The 26,049-nt window shown below is 44.5% G+C and overlaps 1 protein-coding gene across 3 annotated transcripts in view; it reads left to right on the plus strand.

The window, feature by feature from the left end:
* Positions 1 to 26,049, plus strand: part of nfixb (nuclear factor I/Xb) — a 376,050-nt gene that overhangs the window by 321,087 nt on the left and 28,914 nt on the right. For all 3 annotated transcript variants that reach the window (XM_041177033.1, XM_041177034.1, XM_041177035.1), the window contains 2 exons: positions 12,398 to 12,545; positions 19,849 to 19,940. In XM_041177033.1, coding sequence (XP_041032967.1) covers positions 12,398 to 12,545; positions 19,849 to 19,940 — 240 coding nt within the window. The remainder of the gene's footprint in view (positions 1 to 12,397; positions 12,546 to 19,848; positions 19,941 to 26,049) is intronic.

Consider the following 26,049-nt stretch of genomic DNA (forward strand, 5'->3'; position numbering starts at 1 on the left):
CTACTTTTGTTTGCATTGCGAACTTTTGCTGACATGCTCAGGCCTTGGATAGGGAGAAGCTACTGACCTTGACCCTGTAGGTGAGACAATTGCAAGTGAAAGTCGCCTGGCCAGCGTGAGCACAAAGTAAGAAGCCCCCTTTTTGTGCTGATACTGGCTGCTTCACCAGCCTTCACGTCAGGGAGAACTTACTCAATTGGTCAGGTCACTTCATTACGCTGTTTCATTAATTCAGCATTCGCCTTCAGTTTGGCCTGAGAAACCCATCCCAGCCACTTGATGAATTGAAATGAGCTCCCTCTGTCTTTATCCCAGTTCACCAGCATTTCTGAACATAATCTACTGCAGGCGAGTTAGTGTATTTACTTAGCTATACGCTCCCTCCCAGTGATCACACTCGCTGTCTGCACGTCACCAGCCTAGGATTGATTCTCTGGGTACATTAATGACAAACTGTCTCGTGCCCACCTGAGAGTTACCCAACGCCTCGACCAAGATGTGAAACCCCGGGAGGTGGTGGTGATGCTGGTGGTGGTGGGTTGCGGGGGGTTCGGGGTGGTGGGTGGGGAGCTGGGTCTTGGACTTTCTCAGGACAACCACATTGGTGCTGCTACACACTGGGCTTCCCTGATCAGTCACCACTGCACGAAACTCTACCCTCTGCAGCAATGTAGAAGGTGATCTTAAAGTCCCGGGAGATACTTTGTACTGAATTAAAAAAGGTCCTGAAGGGGAGGCTCACTCTTTAAAGCAATTTTATTCGCTTAAGTGCTTTATGGAAAGATCAGTGCGCATTGCCCTTTTAAGACACCTCTGTTGTGTTGCTGTTACTGTCGTTTTGCGAGTGATACTACTAATTTCTTTACTTCCTGTTTGCAAGAAGCAAATGTGTTAGTGATGTTTTGTATGAATCCTCTGCTGCAACAATATTGTGATATTCTCATCATCCCCACCAATTTTCTATCCTCTTCTCTGGAAGGTGTTGACCTCTTGTTAGGAATTAATTTCCCTTCTTTGGCCAGTATTTGAGCCTAGAGAGTGCCCCCAGGTGAATTGACTGGGAGGTGGACATCTTCCGTCCCCAGTGTCCCTGCGGAATTCCAGCCGGGATTACTAATCAGCAGTGGGAGCCTGGATGGTGTTCCCTGCCATGTGCCTGACTGACTCAGCACGGACTGGGGATTGGACCTGAGCCCTTCCTGTTCTGGGGTGGGTCATTAACACAACCAAGGAACATGAGTTCACATTCATCAGTGAGGTCTTGTGGCTCAGTGAGTAGTGCCCCTGTCTCTCTACATCAGAAGCTCCACGTTCAAGTCTCAATCCAGGACTTGTTGACAATGGAAGAAGGGTTCATGACTGGGTTCAACAGGCCCACTAATACTTCCCCACTATTTCCCAAGGAGGAAAAAAATTGTGTATGAAGATGCAAAATTAAAGCCACCCATTTCTATTTTCATTTTTAATTTACTCCTTCACAGGATGTGGGTTTCACTGGCTAGGCCAGCTTTTATTGCCCATCCCTAATTGCCCTTGAGAAGGTGGCGGTGAGCTGCCTTCTTGAACCGCTGCAGTCCATGTGGTGTAGGTACACCCACAGTGCTGTTAGGGAGGGAGTTCCAGGATTTTGACCCAGCGACAGTGAAGGAACGGTGATATATTTCCAAGTCAGGGTGGTCTGTGACTTGGAGGGGAACTTCCAGGTGGTGGTGTTCCCATCTATCTGCTGCCCTTGTCCTTCTCGGTGGGTGAGGTCACAGGCTTGGAAGGTGCTGTTGAAGGAGTCTTGGTGAGTCGCTGCAGTGCATCTTGTAGATGGTACACACTGCTGCCACTGTGCGTCGATGGTGGAGGGAATGAATGTTTTAGATGGTGGATGGGGTGCCAATCAAGCGGGGCTGCTTTGTCCTGGACAGTGTCAAGCTTCTTGAGTGTTGTGGGAGCTGCACTCATCCAGGCAAGTGGGGAGTATTCCATCGCACTCCTGACTTGCCCCTTGTAGATGGTGGACAGGCTTTGGGGAGTCAGGAGGTGAATTATTCACCACAGAATTCCCAGGGTCCGACCTATTCTTGCAGCCACAGTATTTTGACTTTTTGAGAAATTAAATTCGGCTTAACAAGTTCTGGCATCGGTTTCGAAACAAAAATGACCACGCGCTATTTAATTGTTATTAAAAATCCTAAGGGCTCATTCATGTCCTTTAACTTGCATCCTTACCTGGTCTGGCCTACATGTGACTCCAGTCCCATATCAACATGTTTGATTGTTAACTCTCCTCTGAAGTGGCCCAGCAACACATTCAGTTAGATATAGATGCCAGCCATGCCAGTGGCACCCAGGATAAAAGGAAGTTAGTTTGGTTGCCAGGAACCTTTCTAAGGTGCTACCCAAATGCAGAAAAGAAGTCACGGGGACACGTCACCCGGTGGAGAACAGGGGAGATGTTGAGGAGGGAGAGAGGGAAAATGTGAGGTGGAGTTGTGGCATGAGTTTTTGAGGGCAGGGAGAGAGGAGGATGGAGTCAGCTTCAAGATTCCAGAGGACGGGAGGAATATGGTTGCTGAGGGATGGAGAAGAGGGAATCAGGAGGCAAAGAGAGGATTGGTGTCAGAGAAACAGAAAGGCTACGTGAGAAGTTTGATGAAGTTGGAAGGGTAAGGCCATGAAAAGCCAATGGGGCTTACCAATAATGGAGGTTATGGGGAGGAAAAAGGCAAGAAATTTGTGTAGGTGGAGGCACTTGCTGTGACATTGTGGATAAGGTTTCATCTCTTGTGAATGGAGGTGGCGGACTCAAAGCTATGAGTTAATAACGATTTGTATCAGTAAATTAACCAGAAATATTTCAACAAACTTCAAAATAATTAGTTTAGAATAATCACAATGAGACTAGACCCAATATTAATGTCTACTAAGTGTGGCAGCTAATGCAGAGGAAATGTGGCCCCTGCTAAACGTGTAGCTATTTTTCCCAAGACGATACACTTTGGCGAGAAATTTCTATAAACTTCAGATTAAAATAGTTAATTATTGTTCTGCCTGCCCTGTAATTATCCATTCAACAATTCAACGTAACCAAGAATTAGCAGTCTAAAGAAAAATAAGTAATAGCAAACACATGCATTTAGGAGATCCAGTTAGGAGGTGTCAGGTATTTTAACTGGTGATGCTTGGGTTCCCCTTGCCTGACTACAGGGGTCTCACTCATCCGACTGTAGTGGCATCTTGACTTGGCTAGCTCAGTCCAAGCTATGTCAGTGAGGTCCTGCTGCTGACTCAGATAATACTGGCAATGGCCCACTATGACACTCAGCTTCATCAGCCAAGCAGGTCTCAGGTTGGGTTGTGTCGGGTTAGCTCATCTTACACCGAGGAACAATTGGAGATTTAGAAAAGGCCAAGAGGGGAGTTTCTGCCAGACTCTCCACCGCCGATTGCATCCTGGCAATTCCCAACAGGGATGCGTGCCAAATCAAAGCACAGCCCTCATGCTCCTCAGGGAATGAGTCCAGCACAGAAGCGGGCCACTTGGCCTTCAAATCCTGTGCCAGTGTTTGTCTCCACATTAGTTGCATGGTCTAACCTCCATCTCCTGCTTGCTGCATTCAACACTCTTGGTTGCGTAACTTGATGCAGGCTCAGAATTGGCAATGGCACCTCAAGGCAAGGCACAGATGGGCTTGGGGGACCCCCTCCATCCCACCACCAACCTCCACCCTCCCTGTGCGACAGTTGACCCTTGCATGAGCCAGCACCTTCTGGAGGTCAGACAAAGCCAATCAGACAAATCAAAGAACCCAGGGATCTTGCTTTACTTCAACTCGATGGTCTGCTGGTCACTGTTGAGCATCAAAAGAGCTCATCGCTGACACATTCAGAATTCTAGCTTTGTGACCAATGTGCCTTTTAAGTCTGGGAAAAGTGACGATGACTTGCCAAGGAACCTAAGTCAACATGGTGTACAGACGTTACTAGTTATTCAATATAATGTAGAAAGTGTCTCAGTAAACCTTCAGGAGTTATTGATCCTGTTGACACACATTCAAATATTCTGACGCCCACAAGCACTAAAAATAACTTGGTACCTTCTCGAATCAGGAAATCCTTCAAACACATGACTCTTGTAAGTAGCGTTGGGGTGGTTATGCAATGGGACAGAAAATTGAGGTTTTAATTCTTTGAGATTCTTTGCAATTGGGAATACATGGGAAAAGGTTTGATTCTTTGGGTGTCCATGCAACAGAATTGAGTAGGAAGTGGTTTGGTCTATCAGAATTTCATATATTGGGAGTGATTGGGAATGAATTTGGTCCATTAGGATTCCATATATTGGGAGTGATTGGGAATGAGTTTGGAATATTAGAATTCCATATATTGGGAGTGATTGGGAATGAGTTTGGAATATTAGAATTCCATATATTGGGAGTGATTGGGAATGAGTTTGGAATATTAGAATTCCATATATTGGGAGTGATTGGGAATGAGTTTGGAATATTAGAATTCCATATATTGGGAGTGATTGGGGATGAACTTGGCCCATTGGAACCCATGTACTGGGACTGAATGGAAAGACACTTGGTTTATTGACGTGTATATGCAACGAAAATAAATGGAGGTTCCATGGGTTCATTTCAATTCTGTTCTACAGGATGAAGGTGATAGGAGATCCTGGTCAATGGGGATTTTCTACAATGGATAGAAAAAGTGGTTTAGCACATTGGAATTTATAACTTGGGTCAGGGTTGCATTTAAATGGGATTAAATGTATTGCCGATCTGGCCATAAGGAATACTCAGGATCCAAATAGTAACTTAGGGCCTAGGACATATCACTAACAGGTCACAACTGCTGGTGCCTGTACATCTGGTACAATCCTGCCTCAAAGTGATGGAAAAATTACATTATTTACATTATAAAAGATCATGAAGGAGTCCATTCCACCCATCATGTCTGTGTCAGCCCTTTGGAAGAACTATTCGATCGATCCCAATCCCCCAGCTCTTCTTAGCCCTGCATTTCTTTTCATTTACAAGTATTTATCCAATGCCCTTTTGAACATTACATTGGAATCTGCTTCCACTGCCCTTTCAGGCAGCGCATTCCAGATCACAACAATTCACTGCGTTTCAAAAAAAATTCTCCTCATCTTCCCTTCTAGTCTTTTGTCAAGTATCTTAACCCTGGGTCCTCTGGTTACTAACCCTCCTGCCAGTGAAGACAGTTTCTCCACTTTTGTTCACACAGTAGAGAAAAAAAAAATTATATTCTGCATTAATTCAGAGGGCAAATGGTAATCACAACCTTCCTTTGCTCTTCTCCCTTGGTTAACGATGTTATTTGATCATTTTAGTCATCGTTTCGGATATATTATCTGTATGGATTAAAGTCCACTTGGGACACGCTTAAACAGGGAGTATTGCTGAAGCCTTGTGCTTATCAGGACAAACGCAAGAAAGCCTATAGTTCCCCTTGCTTTTGCCATGGCGACACCTTCGCCACTTTCCAACCAATCAGCACCCTTTCCTCCTGTAATATAAATTGTTGTGATCCTTTGAAATTTGGCATTCTTGTGTATGTCCGGATGAGTGCATGTCTCTCTTTTCAGCGTTATTCAAGTTCTGTACTTCCGAACGACTCTTTAAGCAGGGAGTATAACACTCAGCACTGCTCTGAAAACAATGAAGGACGTGACTTCTTACCTTTTTACATGAATACCATAAAGTGGTAGCTCATGGGTTAACAGCACTGCATGAAATTCCCTTGAGCAATATTTTAATGGACTTATTAACCTGTCTTTAATAAATGAGTTAACATCTGTAATAAATAAAACACCCAAAGGAATTCAATGCAAATATCAGGCAACCCAGAGAACTTAAACCTCAAAGCCACTATTCCCATTTTCACTCTCACTGAATTTTCCAGCAAACGTATTGATGGGGGGATTTGAAACCTTGCTCCCCAAAGAATTGCAAAATTTGCTTTAGTTTAATTCTGTGCCTCATTAAAACGCTTACATCTACCTTTGCCTTTTTCAATTACTATTTTCTATGTCCACATTTACAGTTATGCTCTCCATCACCCCACCCATACACTGATGTTGCAGCAGTGCCACCACTGACAGGACAGTACAATTACAGTGTGACAGGTTTACATACGAAGTTTCCATTGTCAAGGTGGATATAGGAATTTACAATGCAAAAGTAAAAATAATGCCGTAATGTTTGGTTTGAAAATGGAGACCAAGTTAAGCCCACGTGAGACAGTCAAGTTATCCCCTGACCTTTAACCCTTGCTCACCAGAAGGCTACATTTCACCTTGGACTCCTTCTGTGCACCATGTGAGGTCAACCAGCATGCATATCTCATCAGTGAGCACTGTTGAAATGATTAGAGCAGTTTTTTCTTTTATTTATTCAGAATATGGGTGTCGCTGGCTAGGCCACCATTTGTTGTCCATCCTTAGTTGCCCCTTGAGAAGGTGGTAGTGAGCTGCCTTCTTGAACCGCTGCGGTCCATGTGGTGTAGGTACTCCCACAGTGCTGTTAGGGAGCGAGTTCTAGGATTTTGACCCAGTGACAAATAAGGAACGGCCGATATATTTCCAAGTCAGGATGGTGTGCGACATGGTGCTGATCCCATGCACTTGTCCTGCTAGGCGACGGTGCTTTGGAACAACAATAACTTATACTTATATGGCATCTTTAACACAATGAAAGGTTCCAAGGTGCTTCACAGGAGCATATAGGACAAGGTATAACATAAGGAGACATTAGGTCAAATGGCCAAAAGCTTGGTCAAAGGGGTGCTTTCAGGAGTGTTTGAAAAGGAGGAAAGTGAGGTAGAGAGATGAATCTGAGTAGGGAGCTTGGAGCCCAGGCAGTGGAAGGCACGACCACCAATGGAGGAAGAATTACAATTGGGAATGCCCAAGAGGCTAGAATTGGAGGAGTGCAGAAATCTCACAGGATTGTGGGGCTGGAGGAGAGTACAGAGATAGGGAGGGGTGAGGCCATGGAGAGAATTAGAAAACAAGGGAGGTGCTCTTGAAGATATAATGCATTTTTGTATGGTATATACTGCAGCCACAGGGCGCCAGGGTAGTGGAGGGAATGAAATGCATTGTGCGAGGGGATTGAATTAATGCACAGTTGCTGCACTAGCCTGAGCATGCTCACGCTGACTTGAATCTCGCTTAACTTGTCACATCATTGGAGTCAGATCAGATGCCCGAGTGCGTCACCAGGGATCACCATTTCAAGCACCTACCCTGTCATAATACGCTGCCTGCTTTATAAATAGCCAAGCCATATTCTAATTTCCATTCTAATGATTAATATTTCACATCGCACCAGAGAGCTCTCTAATCCGAAACACATCTACCTTTGTCATGTTGTGTGAGTAGATGTCTTCGCTCTGCTCCACTGGTTAGCAAGGGACAATTTTATCTTCATGACAGTCGAAGCAAACTCGTAAAAACTCTGTAGGTGGCTTATTGAAATGGCTGTAAACGTAATTAAAATTCCACTCTAAATACAGGAATCAGACCATCAGTTCTCAAGAGCTTTTTATATTAAACTAAATGAAACATTTTATTAAGTTACAACACATTAAACACAAAAACATGGCTACAAATGATCACTATCATAACTTTTAACAAATTCCCAAACTAATCTCCATTAAGGCAACAGCGCTCATAAACGTAACCAGACACCAGGCAAAGCATTTTCACCTTACAAATTCAAAATGAGATTCCTTTCACTTTGGTTCCTGTGGAGTCAGTTGGAAACTTACAGCTGCTTTTTCTCACATTTCCTCTGCTCTGCACACATGAAAACTGCTGAAGTTATACCTAGCACGGCTCATTGAATATAAATTCTCATTGTATCACCCACCTCTTCTAACAATAAAACCCCTTTTATAGTTCCAATTATATTAGTAATATAAACACATTGCTTGGTCTCTGCTAGCTAGGTGCCAGATTTCACTCACCTTCTTGAATGCTCTATTCAAAAAATGCAAATGCACTTTATCTCTCTTACATATCAAAACTAGTACACATCAAAGCACCCAGGCCAGCTGGCTTTAATCCAATTAAGACACATCTACAGACTAAACCTTTATTTTTAAAAGATAAATACTTTCCAATAATATTACATACATTAATAGCTTTGTGACATATGCCAGACGCTTATACTACAATATTGCAGTTACTTCACTGTCGCTGGGTCAAAATCCTGGAACTCTCTCCTTAACAACGCCATGGGTGTACCTACACCACATGGACTACAGCCAGTCAAGAAGACAGCTCACCACCAGCTCCTGAAGAGCAATTGGGCACGGCCAATAAATGCTGACTTAGCAACAATGCCCACACCCATGCCAGCTTGCAAAAGGCTCAAACAATACTTGAGGGGGCAAGACCTCCAAAACTCTTGTTAGCCCAAGAAATGAAACCATTACGATCACACCTTTGCAGTCAACAGTCAACTAGCATGCTCTTGACACCAATTGACTGCCACTCGCTTTACCACTGTGACTCCCAATTTTGGAAATCTTGCAGAGTGGTACCCATGGGAAAAATCATTTGTTTACTAATCATCATTCAGTGATCAGCTCCTTCATTCACATTTGCAGGTTATAATTATTCAAGGAAACAACAGGCGTTAGTTGTGCAGCCTCACATGGTGGTAACATGTTGTTCCCCTCAGCTTGACTCCATGGTAACCCCAAGCTTTCACCTTGATCTCTGGTATCTGAACACGTCTAACTGAAGCGCTAACTTGAGATCCGTCGAATGTTGATTGATGCATTATGGGTCAAATTTTAGCCAACAGTAAATGGGCACAAGTGCAACATCTCTGAAAACACACTCCATGGGGTCTCACCATGATTGAGGAGTTGCCTGAGTCTTTGCCTGATAGACAGGGTGGACTAATTGTGGAAACTACGCATTCCTCGCTGGTCTGTCACATTCTACCCTCTGTAAGCTTGAGGTCATCCAACAGCTACCCATGTCTTAACCCGCACCAAGTCCCAATCCCCTATCGGCCCCTGTGCTGGCTGACCTACATGGTCAAGCAACGTCTTGATTTTAAAATTCTCATCTTTGAATCAGTCTCTCCATGGCCTCTCCCCTCCCTATCTCTGTAATCACCCGCAGCCCCATAATCCTCCTAGATAACTGCACCCCTCTAATTCCAACCTCTGATGCATTCCCAATTATAAATCGTTCCACCACTGGTGGCTGTGCTTTCAGCTGCTTGGGCCCCAAGCTCTGGCATTCTCTCTCTCTATACCTGACTCTCTACCTCACTCTCCTCCTTAGAGACGCTCTTTTAAAACCTATCTCTGACTAAGCTCATGGTTATCTGACCGATTATCTCTTTACGTGGCCTGGTGTCACACTTTGTTTTATAATGCTCCAGTGAGGTGCTTTAGGGGCGTTTAATTACATTAAATATAAACGTAAGTTATTGTTGAAATAAACTCAATTGCTTTTGAAACTGTGTGACAGCACTGCATAGGGTTAATAGAGCACCTTGAATTTTGTAAACATGACGTTTTTTTTTTAATGGATTAAAATGTTAAAAATATGAAAAATAAATAACGCCACTGTGACAGGGATTTTTTTTCTCTCTCTCTCAGTCGGCCACAGGAAGTGCTAGCGGGATAAACTTCCTGTCAACCACAAATCAGTCACTGCAGGCAACACCATTCATTTTCCTCTCCACAGAAGTTAGCTTTGTAACACATTCACTCTCCGATACAGAGCACCATTTTGTGCCTTAGCACTCCCTTGTGTAATGCCCTGTTGAGGTCACTGTGCCATGCTGCATCGTTCAATGAACAAGTTGTCAGTAGTTTGCTCGCATCCACTGACAAAATATTAATGAACTTTACAAGTGGGTGTTAATGTGAGAAAACAGTGGACATTTTTTTTACACATGTGCTGTACATGAGTAAACTTCATAAAATTCGCTTGGAACAACGCACTCCTGCATTGAATTCACAGTGAGGGCCCTGGTTGCGTATCAGTGATCAGCAACACCACACTGAGGCTAGAGCAGCAGCCTTTCTACTAGTTCAACCCAAAGATTAAATTCACGCTCCACCTCAAATTCAGGGTCACTGCCAGTGCATTAATGCAAACAGTAATTTAATGTTTTTATTAAATTTGGGTTTCCTTCCTCCTCCACCACCCCACACCATCCCTCCCCTCCCTTGGGATGAATCTGGCTCAGGATGAGGTATGAGTCAGTGTGTCCCCACCATCTTGACCAACATTCAGGCTATCAGTAGGTTCTAAATCTGTATGTGGGTAGGGAGGGTGGAGGGTTGGGAAGCTAGTGTAAACAGGCCCCAAATCTGCCCTTACCTGATGCACAGTGGAGCTGGCGTAGTGGTAATGTCACTAACCCAGAGGGCCAAGCTAATGCTTCGGAACATGGGTTCAAATCCCATCATGGTAGCTGGTGGTGGCATTTAAATTCAACCAATTAAGAACCTGGAAATGAAGACTAGTCTCAGTAATGGTGACCATAAAACTGTAATTGATTGTTGTAAAAGCCCATCTGGTTCACTAATGTCCTTTAGGAAAGGAAATCTGCAATCCTTACCTGGTCTGGCCTAGATGTGACTCCAGACCCACAACAATGTAGTTGACTCTTAACTGCCCTCTGTTCAAGGGCAGTCAGGGACAGGCAACAAATGCTGGTCCTGTCAGTGTTGCCCATGACCCATGGACAAATAAAAATGAGTTGAACAAAATTCACAGTGCAGGCCATCTGATAGCAATGGTGTTAGGAACCTTGGGTGTTGAATTTGCTCCTCTCTCAGTGTTGTGGGGGTAGGGGGCATCCTTATGCATTGGATCCTTTGATTCAAGATTCCAAAACTGAACACGAGACCTCAGTCCACAAGGCTCAGATTGACTTTTCTTCAAACACGAGCAATCTTTTGCTCAATGCTGTGCTGACGCTGACTGATACTCTTTGACGTAGTGGGTCTCTCAGTGAAAGTAGGACACGAGTCTGTTCATTGAATTCCTTTAAACTGTGTAACCAGGTTATTCTGGGCAGTGAGCTCAGATGAATTGACTGCACACCAGAAGAATACAGAGGCCTCGAGCTGAAACGAGGGCTAAGCATCCCTGGAATAAAACCTCCAAGTGCGATTGGAACACAGGGACAGGAGGAGGCCATTCAGCCCCTCAAGCCTGCTCTGCCATTCAACCAGATCATGGCTGATCTGTATCTTAACTTCATCTACCTGCCTTAGTTCAGTCAGTCCTCATACCTCACACCAAAACTAACAATAGACTCTTGGTTGTAGCTATATCGATCCTGCCCCCAACCCCAGCTGTGTTATTTTTGTTATTACATTCACTTGACAAAAACAAAATTGATGCTTAATAATTGGTCAATAAGGTTAATAATGAGAGGACACAGATTTGAGGTAATTGGCAGAGGTGACATTGGGAGAAATAACGTTACGCAGTATGTTGTTGTGATCTGGAATGTGCTGTCAGAATGGGCGCTGGAAGCAGATTCAATAGGAACTTTCAAAAGGGAATTGGATAAATACTTGAAGGGGAAACCTGTTGAGGGCCATGGGGAAAGAGCGGGGGAGGTGAGACTGTGGATAGTTCTTTCAGAGTGATGGGCTGAATGGCCTTCTTCTCCTTTGGCATTCTATACCAAAGGCTCATAAAAACAGCCAATTCTGGGAATGCACAGAAGGATCATTCAGCTTCTGATGGAGATAGGATCAAGTCCCTATGTTGACCTTGACATATTAATCTACCTTTGAATGGATACCATAGGGCATAGGCTCCTGCCCTTTCCTATTTCTTCATTCTGTGATAATAGTGACATCTATGCATTCAAACCCAAGATAGTCCAGCAGGTCAGGTTGCGAGAACACAATGATCCAACCACACAGGGGAGATGAAAGAGCCCCACATCTCTTAACACCCCAATCAAGCAGGAAATTCAGTAAGAATCCCTGCTTCCAGACTGTACATCCCTCTACAAATAAGGGTCTGGACTAAGAAAACAAATTCTGACCTAGGTACTAGATGGGAATTGGAAGGGAATTGCTCAGGAGTTATTGGGATGGTGTCTGATTAAAACGTGAATGAGCACAGTCATAAATTGAGTGTCGCATGTCTTTCCCTTCCTATGCCCCGGTGGGGGTAGAGTGTCTTTGGTGAGGGTGGGTCGTAGGGGGTGGGGGTTTTGGGGGCGGGGTGGGGGAGGGGCAAACTCAGAACTGGACCGCAGTATTGTCATGGCATCGGACAGTTAGTCAGATTTCTGGCAAGGGTCCCACTGTGTTCTACTATATTAAGCTATGTGTCTTCTCTGCTTGTTTTTGCTTTATTCCATGTTTACAGCCAAACGGTGGCAGCCAGGGCAAGGTCGCGGGGTCATTTCTGCTGCCGCCACCGCCCCCAATGGCCCGACCAGTCCCCCTTCCAATGTCTGACACAAAATCAACGAGTGCGTCCCCAGAGGGAGGAGCCACGTCACCCACGTCACCCTGTAAGTGAAGGAGAACCCTCCTCTTGTTATGTGTGTCTTTGTCTATACTGTTCTGATAACATGAACCCTTCTCGCACCCCTCTAAAGCCAGGCTTCACCACCACCCCCCCCCCCACCCCCCACCACCACGCCCCCGGGGAGCATTTCCCACACCCTTCCTCACCCAAACTAGGGTCGCATCCCCTGGAATTTCGCAGGTTGAGGGGGTTATCTCATCACAGCTTTCAAGACATTAAGGGAAACAGATCAGGTAGATCGGGAGAAACGATTTCCACTGGTCGGGGAAAGAACTTGGGGGCATAGTCTAAAAGTCAGAGCCAGGAGTGAAGTTAGGAAACAGTTCCACGTGCAAAAAGTGGTAGAAGTTTGGAACTCTCTTCTGTAAATGGAAATTAATGCGAGATCAACTGTAAATTTTCAACCTGAGGTTGATAGATTTTTATTATCCAAAGGATTAAGGGCTATGGGGCAAAGGCGGGTTTACAGAGTTAGGTTGCAATTTTCATTGAATAACGGATCAGGCCTGAGGGGCTATACGACCTCCTCCTGCCCAATTTACTTGGCAGATGACAAAGGAAAAGAAAAATCGGTCTTTTAATGGAGCGGCTTAGGAGCTGGTGGGGAGGAGGGAGAATTGCAACTGGAAAGGAAGCCTCGTTCTAGTGTGACCTAAACACAGTTCAGCAGTAAGTTGTTACAATGAACAAAAAGGGGTTTTTTTTCTTTTTCCCCCCATCTCGAGGTGGGAGAAGAGGAGAAGGAAGAGAATAAAAGAAGCAGACAGGAGGTTTGCAAACAATAAGGTTGCCATGCTGCCTCACCCATTTTGTTGCTGCTGTGGCAATCTTTTTATTGTTTTACTTCAGCTCGGATCGCATGTTTGTGTGTGTTTTTTTTTGTTTTCAGGACTGAACGCGTTTGTTGCATAGAGGCACGCAAAAGTATGTTCAGGATTTGTGCCTTGGAGCAATCCATTTAGAACAAAGTGTGATCTTGCTTGAAAAGAGCAAGTAATGTGGAACTGGAGCTTCAGAGAGGCCTTACCATTTTTAACCAGCAGGGAGCATCTCAGCGCACCCCAGATATTTGTTTGAGTTGTCGTTGTCTATGCTGTGTGTGTTTTCAAATTCCGGCGGAGAAGTTCAAATATTTACTCTTGATAATATCAGTGGGTAATTGCTCAATGCACCTTTACCTCATTCTTCTGTCCACTATTTTAATCGAGGTGATACCCACAATCCTATCATTTTGCAGCACAGCAGGAGGCCATTTGGCCCATCGTGCTGTTGTTAGCTTTGTGGAAGTGCTGACCTCTTTGCCCCTTCCCCCAGAGCAAATCCTCTTTGAAAACCTATTCTGGACTCTGCTTCCTCTCCTGTTTCAGGTTAGTTATTCCACGTCCCAACAATCCTCAGCGGGAAGAGAAGGAACGTTCTCTGAACCTTTCCTTTCATTCTTAACCGCAGTCATCCTAAACTCATTGGTCAGTGGAAATAGTTTGTGTAGATTTATCTCATCAGGACTTATATGAATGAATCAGGTTAGCGACCAAGAAAGTACTAATTATACGCTAGAATCATCAACAGTAATCTCAAGCCTATAGCAGTTAGGGATGACAGTAAAAGCTCATGATTTCTGCTGTGAGTATTTTAAGTCCTTCGCACATCATGCTATCTTAAATCCCCAGGCTCCAAGTTTAGCTATCCAAGCAGAAAAGGGAATATTTTCTGATCAACTCCATTCCTATTTGCATTAAATTCCGAGTCAGAAAAATAAAAAAACACTTGCAGAAGAATTCAGCACATTAATTGCGTGAGACTTTTGCGCTGGAACAAGAGTGGTTGGAACATTCTTGTAAAGGGACATTCCTCTATATGAGCATGGGGCAGTGAGTGTGACAAGCATCATGGCCAAGTTCAATGTTGCCTTGATGCACCAATTCTTTGGGACAAAGATCTTGGGCCAGTTTTGATCAGGCTCCACTCCCACTATCACTAAGGCCAAATGTGGCTCTCCCACTACCTAAGATTAGTTGGCTCAGCATGGGAGAGATCATCTAAACCACCCTCGGCCAGTGTAACCCTGGCCCACCCTTATTGGGTTCCCCATTCCCCTGCCTCTCCCCAAGTTTGTAGAAATAAGAAATCAAAACAGAATGCTCAGCAGGTCTGGCAGCATCTGTGGACTGAGAAATAGAGTTAGCGTTTCGAGTCCACATGACTCTTCAGGGTCATCAGAGTGTTCAGACTCTTTATTAGAGTCATACGGACTCGAAACGTTAACTCTGTTTCTCTCTCCGCCGACGCTGCCAGACTTGCTGAGCTTTTCCAGCATTTTCTGTTTTGATTTCAGATTTCCAGCGTCAGCAGTATTTTGCTTTCATCTTTGTAGAAATAAGAATTGATTTTAATCTTTTCTTAACGTATTCTCTCGTCTCACTATAGAGCCGAAGTGCGACGACTTTAAAATATTTCATTGCCTGATTCTTCATGAACTTGAATCAAAAATTAACCAAATGCCAAGCTAGTTAACTAGGATTGCACTGCTGGGGGTCTGGAGATAATCTCTCAATTGAAAAATGGAGGGGTTTAATTTGTTTGAGCGAGCACTTGGCTGCAATGGATGTTTTTTTTTCCACAGGTTCATCTTCTTTATTGATGTTAGTCCAATTAATAAAACTGTGAGACTGTGTCTCCTCAGCCATTACCTGCAGGCCATTCCAAGATAAAGCATCTTCCACTTTGTAGGTGATGAGATTTTACATTGCAGTGGTTCAAGAAGGCAGCTCACCACCACCTTCTCCAGGGCAATTAGGGATGGGCAATAAATGCTGGCCCAGCCAGCGATGCCCCCAACACACGAACAAATAAAAAAAACTTGCTCCTGCATAGGATTCATAGAACCTTACAGCACAAGAGGAGGCCATTGGGCCCATCTTGCCAGTGCTGACTCTTTGAAAGAGCTGTCCAATTCTGGTCCACGTAGTCCAGCCTTTTCCTGACAGCTCTGTCTCTTCAAGTACATGTACAACTGCCTTTTGAAAGAGTCCACGGAATCTGATTCCACCACCCTTTCGGATGGTATATCCCAAATCTTGCCCACTTTCTGTGTGAAGAAATCTCTCCTCATTTCCCCTCCAGTTCTCTTGCCAGTGATTTTAAATCTACAACCAAAGGTCATAGTTTTTTTACTTCTTGCTCTACCGAAGATCTCATAATTTTGAGTGTTTCTCTATGCTCTTCTCTCTGTTCTAAGGAGAACAATCCCAGTTCCTCCAATCTCCCCACATAACTAAACTCCCTCATTCCTAGGATCATCTGGGTGAACCTCCTCTGCACCCTCCCCAGGTCTTTGACGTCCTCCCTAAAGTGTGGTGCCCAGAATTGCCCCCAATACTGCAGCGCTGGCCTAACCAGAGACCTGTGGAAGTTTAGCATGTGTTGTTCCTACACTTCTGATCTTTGGCCTCCTGGTGCTAGGGGAAAGTGGACTAGTGTGAGGACCTGTCGGATGACTGATCGCTCTGGGCCTGGCAGAAGTTGCTCATTAACAGATGCTGGCAGTGGGAGCCGATTTATCGGATACCTGCCTGCCTCTCTTTTGTGGCTAAGTTTGTGGCTGGCTGTCCCTCAAGAGGGCACCTGCTGGTTTATTTAAAGCCTTCAGTTACCGGTGGGCACTGGAGTGACTAGAGAGCATCATCAGCAACCAGCCCTCACTCACTCATTCACTCACACACTCTCTCTCTCTCACACACATACACACACACACACACACGGATTAAATTTTAACTGAAGCAGCCAAGTTAGTTTTAAAGTTTATTACAATTTACAGTTTATTTGTTGCGCTCCTTTAAGAAGTTGAGAGGCACTTGTTACCTCTTAACTGATTGTCATCAATAAAGAAATGAATATAAAAGAGTTAGAATGAGTTGGAATACACACAGAAAATTCCTGAAAAAACCCAGCCGGTCTGGCAGCATCTGTGGACAGGGAAACAGAGTTAACGTTTCGAGTCCAATCTGACTCTTCCGTTAACTCTCTTTCTTTCTCCACAGATGCTGCCAGGCCTGGTGGGTTTTTTCAGGGATTTTCTGTTTTTATTTCAGATTTCCAGTATCTGCAGTATTTTGCTTTTATCTTGGAGTGAGTAAGAAGTAAGTGTTTGTGAAGTTTGATCCTAGTATCTTAGACAATGATGGACTGTAGCCAAATCCCAAACTGTTCAGTTGAGGGAAGAGTTGTCATGCATGTTTGCTTATTTTATAATAGTGTTCCTGAGGACCAATTGGCCAGAGTATTAAACCAAAGCTTTCTGAACTATCACACTTCACTAGCACAACTTAAACATGAAACACTTTGCAAAAATCCTCATAGTACCCACTATATTGTTTTCTATGTGTGTTTCTCATTGCTGAACCTCTAATTTAAATAGATTTGCATACACTAAGTGGGATTATCATTAGGAATAAGCCTTCACAATTGGGTGTTTTGTTTGATAAAACCAAGTTTTTATTGTCCTGGTTGTGAGAACAGGGAATTCTGTGGGGAATGCTACTGGGGAGCTCCACAGGGCCGGGAAGTTACTTCCACAAAGTCTCTCAGGTTATAGACCCAGTGGGAATGAACCCCTGAAATCAGCAGGCCGCTGGTGTCTGGTGTGAGAACCTTGCACCTACCGTCCCCAACCAGGGGATTTCAGGACCACCGGCGAGGGAAGGATGGATCTTCATTTTCAAGCCCTCAGTCTCATGATCTTTGGTTTACTGTTTATCTCGAGCTAATTTGACTGTGGTTAAAATGCAAAGTGGGTTCCTAATGCACTTTGGTTAGTCACAGGCCTGGATCCAACAAGGAGTAGGTTAGCCCGCACATTAGTCACATCCTAATGGGGTTGACAGGAGTTTTTGTCTGACTGCCTAGCGGCTTCTTGGTGTTACTAAAAGAGGTTTGTTGTTTTGAGGAACATACATACATGCACACACATGCACAACAAACACACACACATACACACACACACATACACACATACACACAAACACGCACACGTATGTTCCGTCTTAAAACTCACTGCTTTCCCTTCCCCAGAGATCAGTTGTAAAAGGCAGCCTGTCAGTGAATTCCAAAGAAAACGACAATCTCAGCTTCCTAAACACTGTTGAGTTGCCCAGTGCAGATTGGGTTTGCCAATCCCCTTCGAGTCTCTAGGAATTGAAGATTAATATTCTGAATAGTGCTGGGAGCAAACTTGGGAGAAAAGTCATTCATTCATTCATTCATGTGTGCTCTGCCTGAAGGCAGGTCCTTGGCTCCTTGTCTGCCGATGCTCCACCCTGAGCTATTTTCTTGGCAGTTGTTGTCAGTGGTGGTTTGCCATTGCCTTCCACTCTCAGGGACAGGGAGGCAGCTCCCACGCCCACCTCGACCGGAATGAGAATTGAACTTGCACTGTTGATGTTATTCTGAACCACACTCTGCAGCCAAATGAGCTAACCAGCCCCCGGAATATAATCATAGGGGCACTAAAAAATGTTTTTTTTTCCGAAACATATTCTTTGATTGCTTTCATTTCTTACTTATATAAATATTGGAAATGAAGGGAGGGGTGAGCAGGGGGGGATGGGGGGTGGGGGGGAGAGAAAGGCTGTATGTGTCACTGGGTGACCATAAGACCATAAGACATAGGAGCAGAAATTAGGCCATTCAGCCCATTGAGTCTGCTCCGCCATTCAATCATTGTTGATAAGTTTCTCAACCCCATTCTCCCGCCTTCTCCCCGTAACCTTTGATCCCCTTACCAATCAAGAACCTATCTATCTCGGTCTTAAATACACTCAATGACCTGGCCTCCACAGCCTTCTGTGGCAATGAATTCCATAGATTCACCACTCTCTGGCTAATGAAGTTTCTCCTTATCTCTGTTCTAAAAGGTCTTCCCCTTTACTCTGAGGCTGTGCCCTCAGGTCTTAGTCTCTCCTACTAATGGAAACATCTTCTCCACGTCCACTCTATCCAGGCCTTTCAGTATTCTGTAAATTTCAATCAGATCCCCCCTCATCCTTCTAAACTAGTCAGCTGGGGCCGATGTAGTTGGGAGGACATGTGAAGATATCTCCCAACAATATGCCCAACCCTAGAATCGATGCTGGACTTGGGCCTGGAACTTCGGGCCTATGCAGAAGGGCCAGACCAGCCAGAATTTCAGCTCACCACCTGGCAAGAGCTGGGCTTGATTTTTAACGCCCTCGCCTGTTGCTAATGGGGTGCCAACAGTCCAAAAATGAGCTTGATGGTCTTACTGTCACATTAACTTCAGCAATCCAGCCTTCACCATTTTGAAAAGGGGCCTGCATCCCATTTCAGGCAAGAAGCCCTTCTGAACATGGAAGGCCGGGCCCTGGTCTGCTTACTCGGCTGTGGTCAGCTCCCACCTTCCACTTCCCATGAGGAAGAGTCGCTGAGGCCAGCTTTAAGGGGCCGGTGACTGAGGTACCTTACCCCACCTAGGAGAGAAACACAAGACAATGTATTTCCTTTTAGAGTGGTTGTTCCTGGGCTTATAGGGTGCTCCTCTTTGATACACGTTGCTGGCCCATCTTTAAAATATATAGTCCACCAAAGCCTATTTCTTTCACATGTTCAATCTGGCCCATCACAAACTCCAGCCAGCCCAATTTACCTCAGTGCATCAAAATGAAATTCCAAATGATTGCAGTGTCCCAGCAACTATTGAAGGAAATGGACAACACATGGAACAGTCTTAAACTGTTGTACTGTGTTTGGGGTTGGAAGGAAGCAGAGTTTATTTCTTAATGAGGAACTCAACTATATGGGGTCGGGGGAGTTAAATAATGAGCTTTAAAGAAACATGTTGCCTGATAAAGAGTTTGAGGTCAACACTGAGTTAACTGACCGCTTGTGCCATTGCAAGCGGGTTCAAGAACAGTTCCCCTAGAGGAAGGGCAGTCAGAATTCTTGCTCCTGTTTGCTTTCTCGAACTGGACTTGACGATATTAGATAAGGTCAGATCACATTTGGCTCTGATGAGCTGTTGTCACGTAGCTCCCCAGTACCTGCAGCAATGTTCACTAGCAGCAGAGGATGGTGGGCATCCACAGGACTAATTCCATCTTTCCTCACACCCCCACTCCCCTCACCTACCACCCCTACTTTCAGGAAAGTGAGAGAGAAAACTTCGAGCAACTTAACTAGGACACGAAGGGTTGTGTCAGTTCCTTGTGTATAATGTAACAGAAACTCTTCCTCATATTTCCTTGACCATCTCACTGCTTTTCTATTCACAGCATATTCAACGCCCAGCTCCTCCTCTGCAAACCGGTTTGTCAGCATTGGACCACGGGATGGGAACTTTGTAAATATCCCGCAGCAGTCACAGGTTAGTGGAATGTTCTCCATCTTCTGTTAGCCATTTGCATGATACCAGCTAGACAAGCGACATACGTCAGAGATTAGTGTGGGACACGCTACAACTCTCTTGGTAATGGTGATGGCAGCTAACTTCCTGGCTGGGTTCCCTTTTATGGTTAGCAGCTGATCTCCTGTTGGGCTGTACCCAGATAGGCCAGACCACCAATGGGAAGGAGGAACATGGAATTTTGTGGTTTTTCACAAACCTCTTTCTTTAAGACAATTGATCCTCCCTGTGAGGATATGGTCTGCTGTGAGGATGTGGTCTATATAGGCCCAGGGATCAAGCAGAAGCTAATTGTTGCACAAGGTTCTGGTAGATTATAGCATCCACTTGTAAACTTTGCAGTTCCTACTTCTGGGCTTAGCCAAGGCAGAAAAATAAGCAGAAAAGGACTGGTTTTCTCTCCCTCATTTTACACTTACTTTGACATCTGAGGTGCAACAAGCCTACATTGAATGGAAGGCTTTTAACCATTAATCTATGGAGAAACCTGTTTGAAGGCCAAAGCCCAAATCAGGGATGATAAAAGAATCAGATAGAAGATGTGGCAAATCAGACAGTAAGGGGTTCAGGTGCAATAGTATATGAGCTCTAACAGGTTGTAGATTGTAGATGGAATGGATGAGAAGGGTAAGGAGTACCCTAATGTTGAGAAAAATAAAAGAATGAAGGGGATTTGATTTCAATAGAGCGCAATGAAGGAGCAGCATATAGGATGGGATATATATTTACTTTAAGAAACTGGAGAGACTGGACTGGCAAAACAGCAACAATAGCGATAGTCGTTTGGTAGTACAGAACTTGATTATTGCTGAAAAAAGAGACACGTTGAAGCTTTTTGTCTTGCACTCATCAGGACACTTTGCAAGAATACCAATATAAGGGGAAAACAACAATTTATACTATATGTGAAGAGAGTGCTGATTGGTTGACAAGTGGACTCTCATTGGTAGAGGAGTTGCCATGGAGAATGCACCAGTGATGGTGACTGACAGTTAACTGCCAAGCAGTGCTTGAAATTTAAACCAGGCAGCTTGACCCTGATTGGTCAAGGCATTGCCCTGAGGAATGAGTCAGAGAATGGCTGTCACTTTTTTTTAAGCTGAAACATGCGCAATGTGTCTACTCGTTCCTTCTGTCTGCAAAGAACAAGGCCCTGTGTATTAATATATGTAGCTTCCAGTACATACAAACGCATCATACTGCGAGCCCAACTGTTTAAATTCATGGGATGAGGGCGTCGTTGGCTAGGCCAGCATTTATTGCCCATCCCTAATTGCCCTTGAGAAGTTGGTGGTGAGCTACCTTCTTGAAATGCAGCAGTTTCTGTGGTGTAGACACACCCACAGCGCTGTTAGGGAGGGAGTTCCAGAATTTTGTCCCAGCAACAGTGAAGGAACAGTGATAGATTTCCACGCCAGGATGGTGAGTGGCTTGGAGGGGTGGTGGTGTTTCCATGTGTCTGCTGGTCTTGTCCTTCTAGATGGTAGTGGTCGTGGGTTTGGAAGGTACTGCCTAAGGAGTCTTGGTGAGTGTCTGCAGTGCAGTCCGTCCACAGTTCCTTCTGTGACCGAGCCACAACATTGGACCTATTTATCTGTTTCACAAGAGGAGCACTGGCCACCTAAGTCAAAACCAGCTGAAAGATGGCAGAAGTCTGGTTCCCACCTCATTCTCACTAGAGAAAAAAAACAGGCATGTAGGGAGACCAAAGTCAAGACCTCTATGGTTAATATCACTTAGCCGTCCTTTTGTCACTCCCCCTCCTTTTTCTAGAAACAGGATCTTCCCTTGGATTTTATTTTTAATTCATTCTAGTGTCATTGGTAAGGTCAGTATTTATTGGCTATCCCTAATTGCCCTTGAGAATGTGACGGTGAGCCTCTTTCTTGCAAACTGGGTGGCTTGCTTGGCTGTTTGAGGGCATTTAAGAGTCAACCACATTACTGTGGGTCTGGAGTCACACGTGGGCCAGACCAGGTAAGGATGGCAGATTTCCTTCCCTAAAGGGTCATTAGTGAACCAGATGGGTTTTTACAACAATCTAGTAATTTCATCAATACTGAGAGCAGCTTTTTTAATTCCAGATCTATTAATTTGTTGAATTTAAATTCCCCCAGCCGCAGTGGTAAGATTTGAGCTCATGTCTCAGGGTTAGTAGTCCAGTTCAGTTATTAGCTCACTAAGCTACTGCCCTCCACGCATTCCTTGAGGAACTAACTCATTCAGTGACCGAGAAAAAAATCTACTAGCTATAGCTATGCTTGTCCAAAAAGGCACTTCATGAATTTCTAGATATGTTGCTTACGAAGAATGTTAAATTATTAGCAAGTTCACTGACTTGATTGAAAACTGCCTTGACAACAGGAAGCAGTGAGTAGCAATGAATACAGAATGGTTTGTTTGGTGGAGCAGAGACTAGTGAAGATTTGCAGGATCTTTTCTGCGCATGTTGTTCATATTATTAATATTTTTCATATTGTGTGCGGAAGGACTGTATGTAATACAGCTGATGACACTGAGCTAGATAGCCAGATGGCAAATATAAGGAACTGAAATGGTTCTGGTGAAATGAGATGGTTGGAGTGAGGAAGAGCAGATGGATTTTAATGTAGATTTGAACATAAGGTAATGAAATTCGAAACGCAGAACATGTACAGAGGATAGTTGAAACTCCGATGTCTTTATTAAGATCAAGCAAGATTTGAAATGGATATAGTTGGGGGTGAGACATTGGTAGGACAGAGGTCAGGTAAGGTCTTCATTTTGACATTAGTGCACCTCCTATGCTTGAGATAAGACAAAGGGTACATCATTTTATTAGGACCCTGTAAGAACAATATCTTAATTAGAGGTCCGACAAGCCTCCAGTTTTTCTAAATAATTTATTTTTGAAGTGACACCTAAACTCAACTTGAGTTCTTCCCCAACTCGGCAGCCCATGTCCTATCTCGTACCAAGTTCCATTCGCCATCGCTCCTGTGCCCTCTGACCTACACTGGCTCTCTGTAAAGCAAAGCCCTGATTTCAAAATCCTCAGCCTTGGTTTCAAGTCCCTCCATGGTCTCATCCCTCACTAGCTTTGTAAACTCTTTCAGTTCCACAGCCCCTGAGATCTCAGTGCTCCTCCGATCCTGGCCTCTTGATCATGACATTTTTTCTGGTGTCATTCCTGATTTCATTGAATTCACTTCCCACGACTGGACACAGTGGGATGTTGAATCTTCGACCCCTGGGTTACTAGTCCAGTACCATAACTGCCACACCAACGTACGTAGATAAGGCCACGGAAGGAAATTTTGCCTTTCTGCTCGGTGTGTGCATTCTCCTCATGGCACAGAAGCAGAAATTTGATGTGTGTTGGTAGGAGGGCTCCCATCAGTTAGGTTGGTCCAGAAAGGACAAAGTGGGAGAATTTTGTGGTTTTAATTCTTTAGGTCATTGCAAGGTTAGGCTTATTTATTTATTTGACGCCAAGAAAGCTGGGGAAGGATGGTTTGTTTAGACTTTGTTGTGGCTTGAAAACCTGCCAATAAAGAGAAAAAATAACTGCAATTAAACAAGCTCCACCAGAACCTAAGGCAGGATACGGTGAATATGCAGAAATGAATGGGATATTGTTCGCTGTTTGTTTTTGCATTGTGTAATGAATGCAATATGATATGGACCCGCAAGGCTTAAGGCCAATTCATATTATATTAAAAACAGGCATCGTCTTGGAGGCAGGATGATATGGTGCAGAAGGAGGCCTTTTGGCCCATCATGCCCATGCTACTGCTTTGAAAGGCCTATCCAATTAGTCCCACTCTTTCCTCTTGCCCAGTACAGTTCGTCCCCTTCATGTCTAGATCCAAGTGCTTTTTGAAAAGTACTATTGCAGCTGCTTCCAAAGCATGCACAGGGCCCAAACCCATCACAGCTTCAAATCTGACATCAGTAGCCATGTGGAGGGCTGACATGGAAGGTCATTTTTTAAAAAAAAATATTCTTTCATGGGATGTGGGCGTCACTGGCAAGGCCGGCATTTGTTGCCCGTCCCTAATTGCCCTTGAACTGAGTGACTTGCTAGGCCATTTCAGAGGGCAGTTAAGAGTCAACCGCACTGCTGTGGGCCTGGAGTCGCACACAGGTGAAACTGGGTAAGGATGGTAAATTTCCTTCCCTAAAGGGCATTAGTGAACCAGGTGGGTTTTTATGACAATCATCAACTATTTCGTGGGCTGGGAATTTGGTCCCACTCGTGGTGGGATGGAAAATTTGGCAAACCAACGAAAACATCCGTTGACTTGCTGGTTCCACCAAGAGCAGGATCAGAAAATCCCACCCCTGGTCACTATTACTGAGACTAGCTTTTAATTCCAGATTTTATTCATTGAATTCAAATTGCACCAGCTGCCTTGGTGGGATTTGAACCCACTTGCCCCAGAGCGTTAGCCTGGGCCTCTGGATTACCAATCCAGTAACATTACCACAATGCCACCATCGTTCCTAAATGTGTCACACTGGGCAAGTTAGGATGCGCTTTTAGTGATTGCATTAAGAGTTGTTGTTGGGGCAGGGTTGAGGGGCGGTCCATTCACACTATACCTGAAAATGGACCCAAGGTATTTGGAAAATATCTGATTCTCCAGTATTAACATCACACACTTTAATGTGGAAATATTAACGACAGGGGAAGGAACCAGTTGATATAAAGCTGAGAGCAGTTAGATTCAGTCTGTTGCTTCCAGTTTGTTGCAGGGATGATTATGCAATAAGATTATTAATTGAGAAGCCAGGATGAAGGAAGCGGGATCCATAATGCAAGACCATGAAAGCAGGAAAGAGTAGAAGGGATAAGGAAAATCAGGAAGTCCGATTTAGGTGGCATCCGACTTGTCTTGTAAGATTCCAGATTGGAGTTGGAAGGGATGATAGATGGTGGGAGATAAGGAACTTCCCCCAGTTTTCAAGTTAGAGAATTGGATCTTGCTGTCAATGCACAGGGTGATCCACCAAGGCGAGAGAATACGCACGTTGCTGTATTTGGGACTCAGAAGAGGGAAGTTCACACAAGCATAGATCCAAGTAGTAGTATTAGAAAGACTTGTGATAGAGAGAAAATCTCAGAGTGAAGGGAAGGGTTGCCTATCAGATAACAAGCTTTTCTTGCCTTCTGTCCAGGAAGGTGAGAGAGGCATCTCCCCAGATATGGGAACAGGATTCAACCCCTGTTAATTCACACTATAGCTGAAAAAGTTCGGCATTCTTCCCATTCTTGCGTGGGATGTAAGTGGCCAGGCCAGCATTTGTTACCTGTCCCTAATTGAGAAGGTGGTGGGTGAGCTGCCTTCTTGAACCGCTGCAGTCCATGTGGTGTAGGTACACGCACAGTGCTGTTAGGGAGGGAGTTCCAGGATTTTGACTTAATGACAGTGAAGGAACAGTGATATAGTTCCCAGTCAGGATAGTGAGTGACTTGGAGGGAAACTTGCGGGTGGTGGTGTTCCCATGAAGCTGTTGACCGTGTCCCTCTAGGTGGTAGAGGTTGCGGGTTTGGAAGGTGCTGTCGAAGGAGCCTTGGTGAGTTGCTGCAGTGCATCATGTAGATGGTACACACTGCTGCTACTGTGTGTCAGTAATGGAGGGAGTGAATGTTGAAGGTGGTGGATGGGTGCCAATCAAGTGAGCGGCTTTGTCCTGGTCAAGGTTCTTGAGTGTTGTGGGAGCTGCACTCATCCAGGCAAGTGGGGAGTATTCCATCACACTCCTGACTTGTGCTTTGTAGATGGTGGACAGGCTTTGGGGAGTCAGGAGGTGAGTTATTTCCCGCTGAATTCCCAGCTTCTGACCTGCTCTTGTAGCCACAACCTATTGAGGGAAAAAAATATGTTTGAACAAAAGGAAACCATAATTCCTTGAGCTAGTTTTGGATATGAGAAGTAGAGATCATCTGGGCATTGCCAGTTACTTGAAGTACATGATAATGCCCATTGCAAAGTTCCTTACAGAACCTTTAAGCTGCTTTCATTAAAATATAAATGAGAGGACAAAGAAGTACCGGTCTCCATAGTGTAATTCCACTGTACAAATG

This window comes from Carcharodon carcharias, chromosome 30 (assembly GCF_017639515.1).
Source record: "Carcharodon carcharias isolate sCarCar2 chromosome 30, sCarCar2.pri, whole genome shotgun sequence".
Taxonomy (NCBI): Eukaryota; Metazoa; Chordata; class Chondrichthyes; order Lamniformes; family Lamnidae; genus Carcharodon; species Carcharodon carcharias.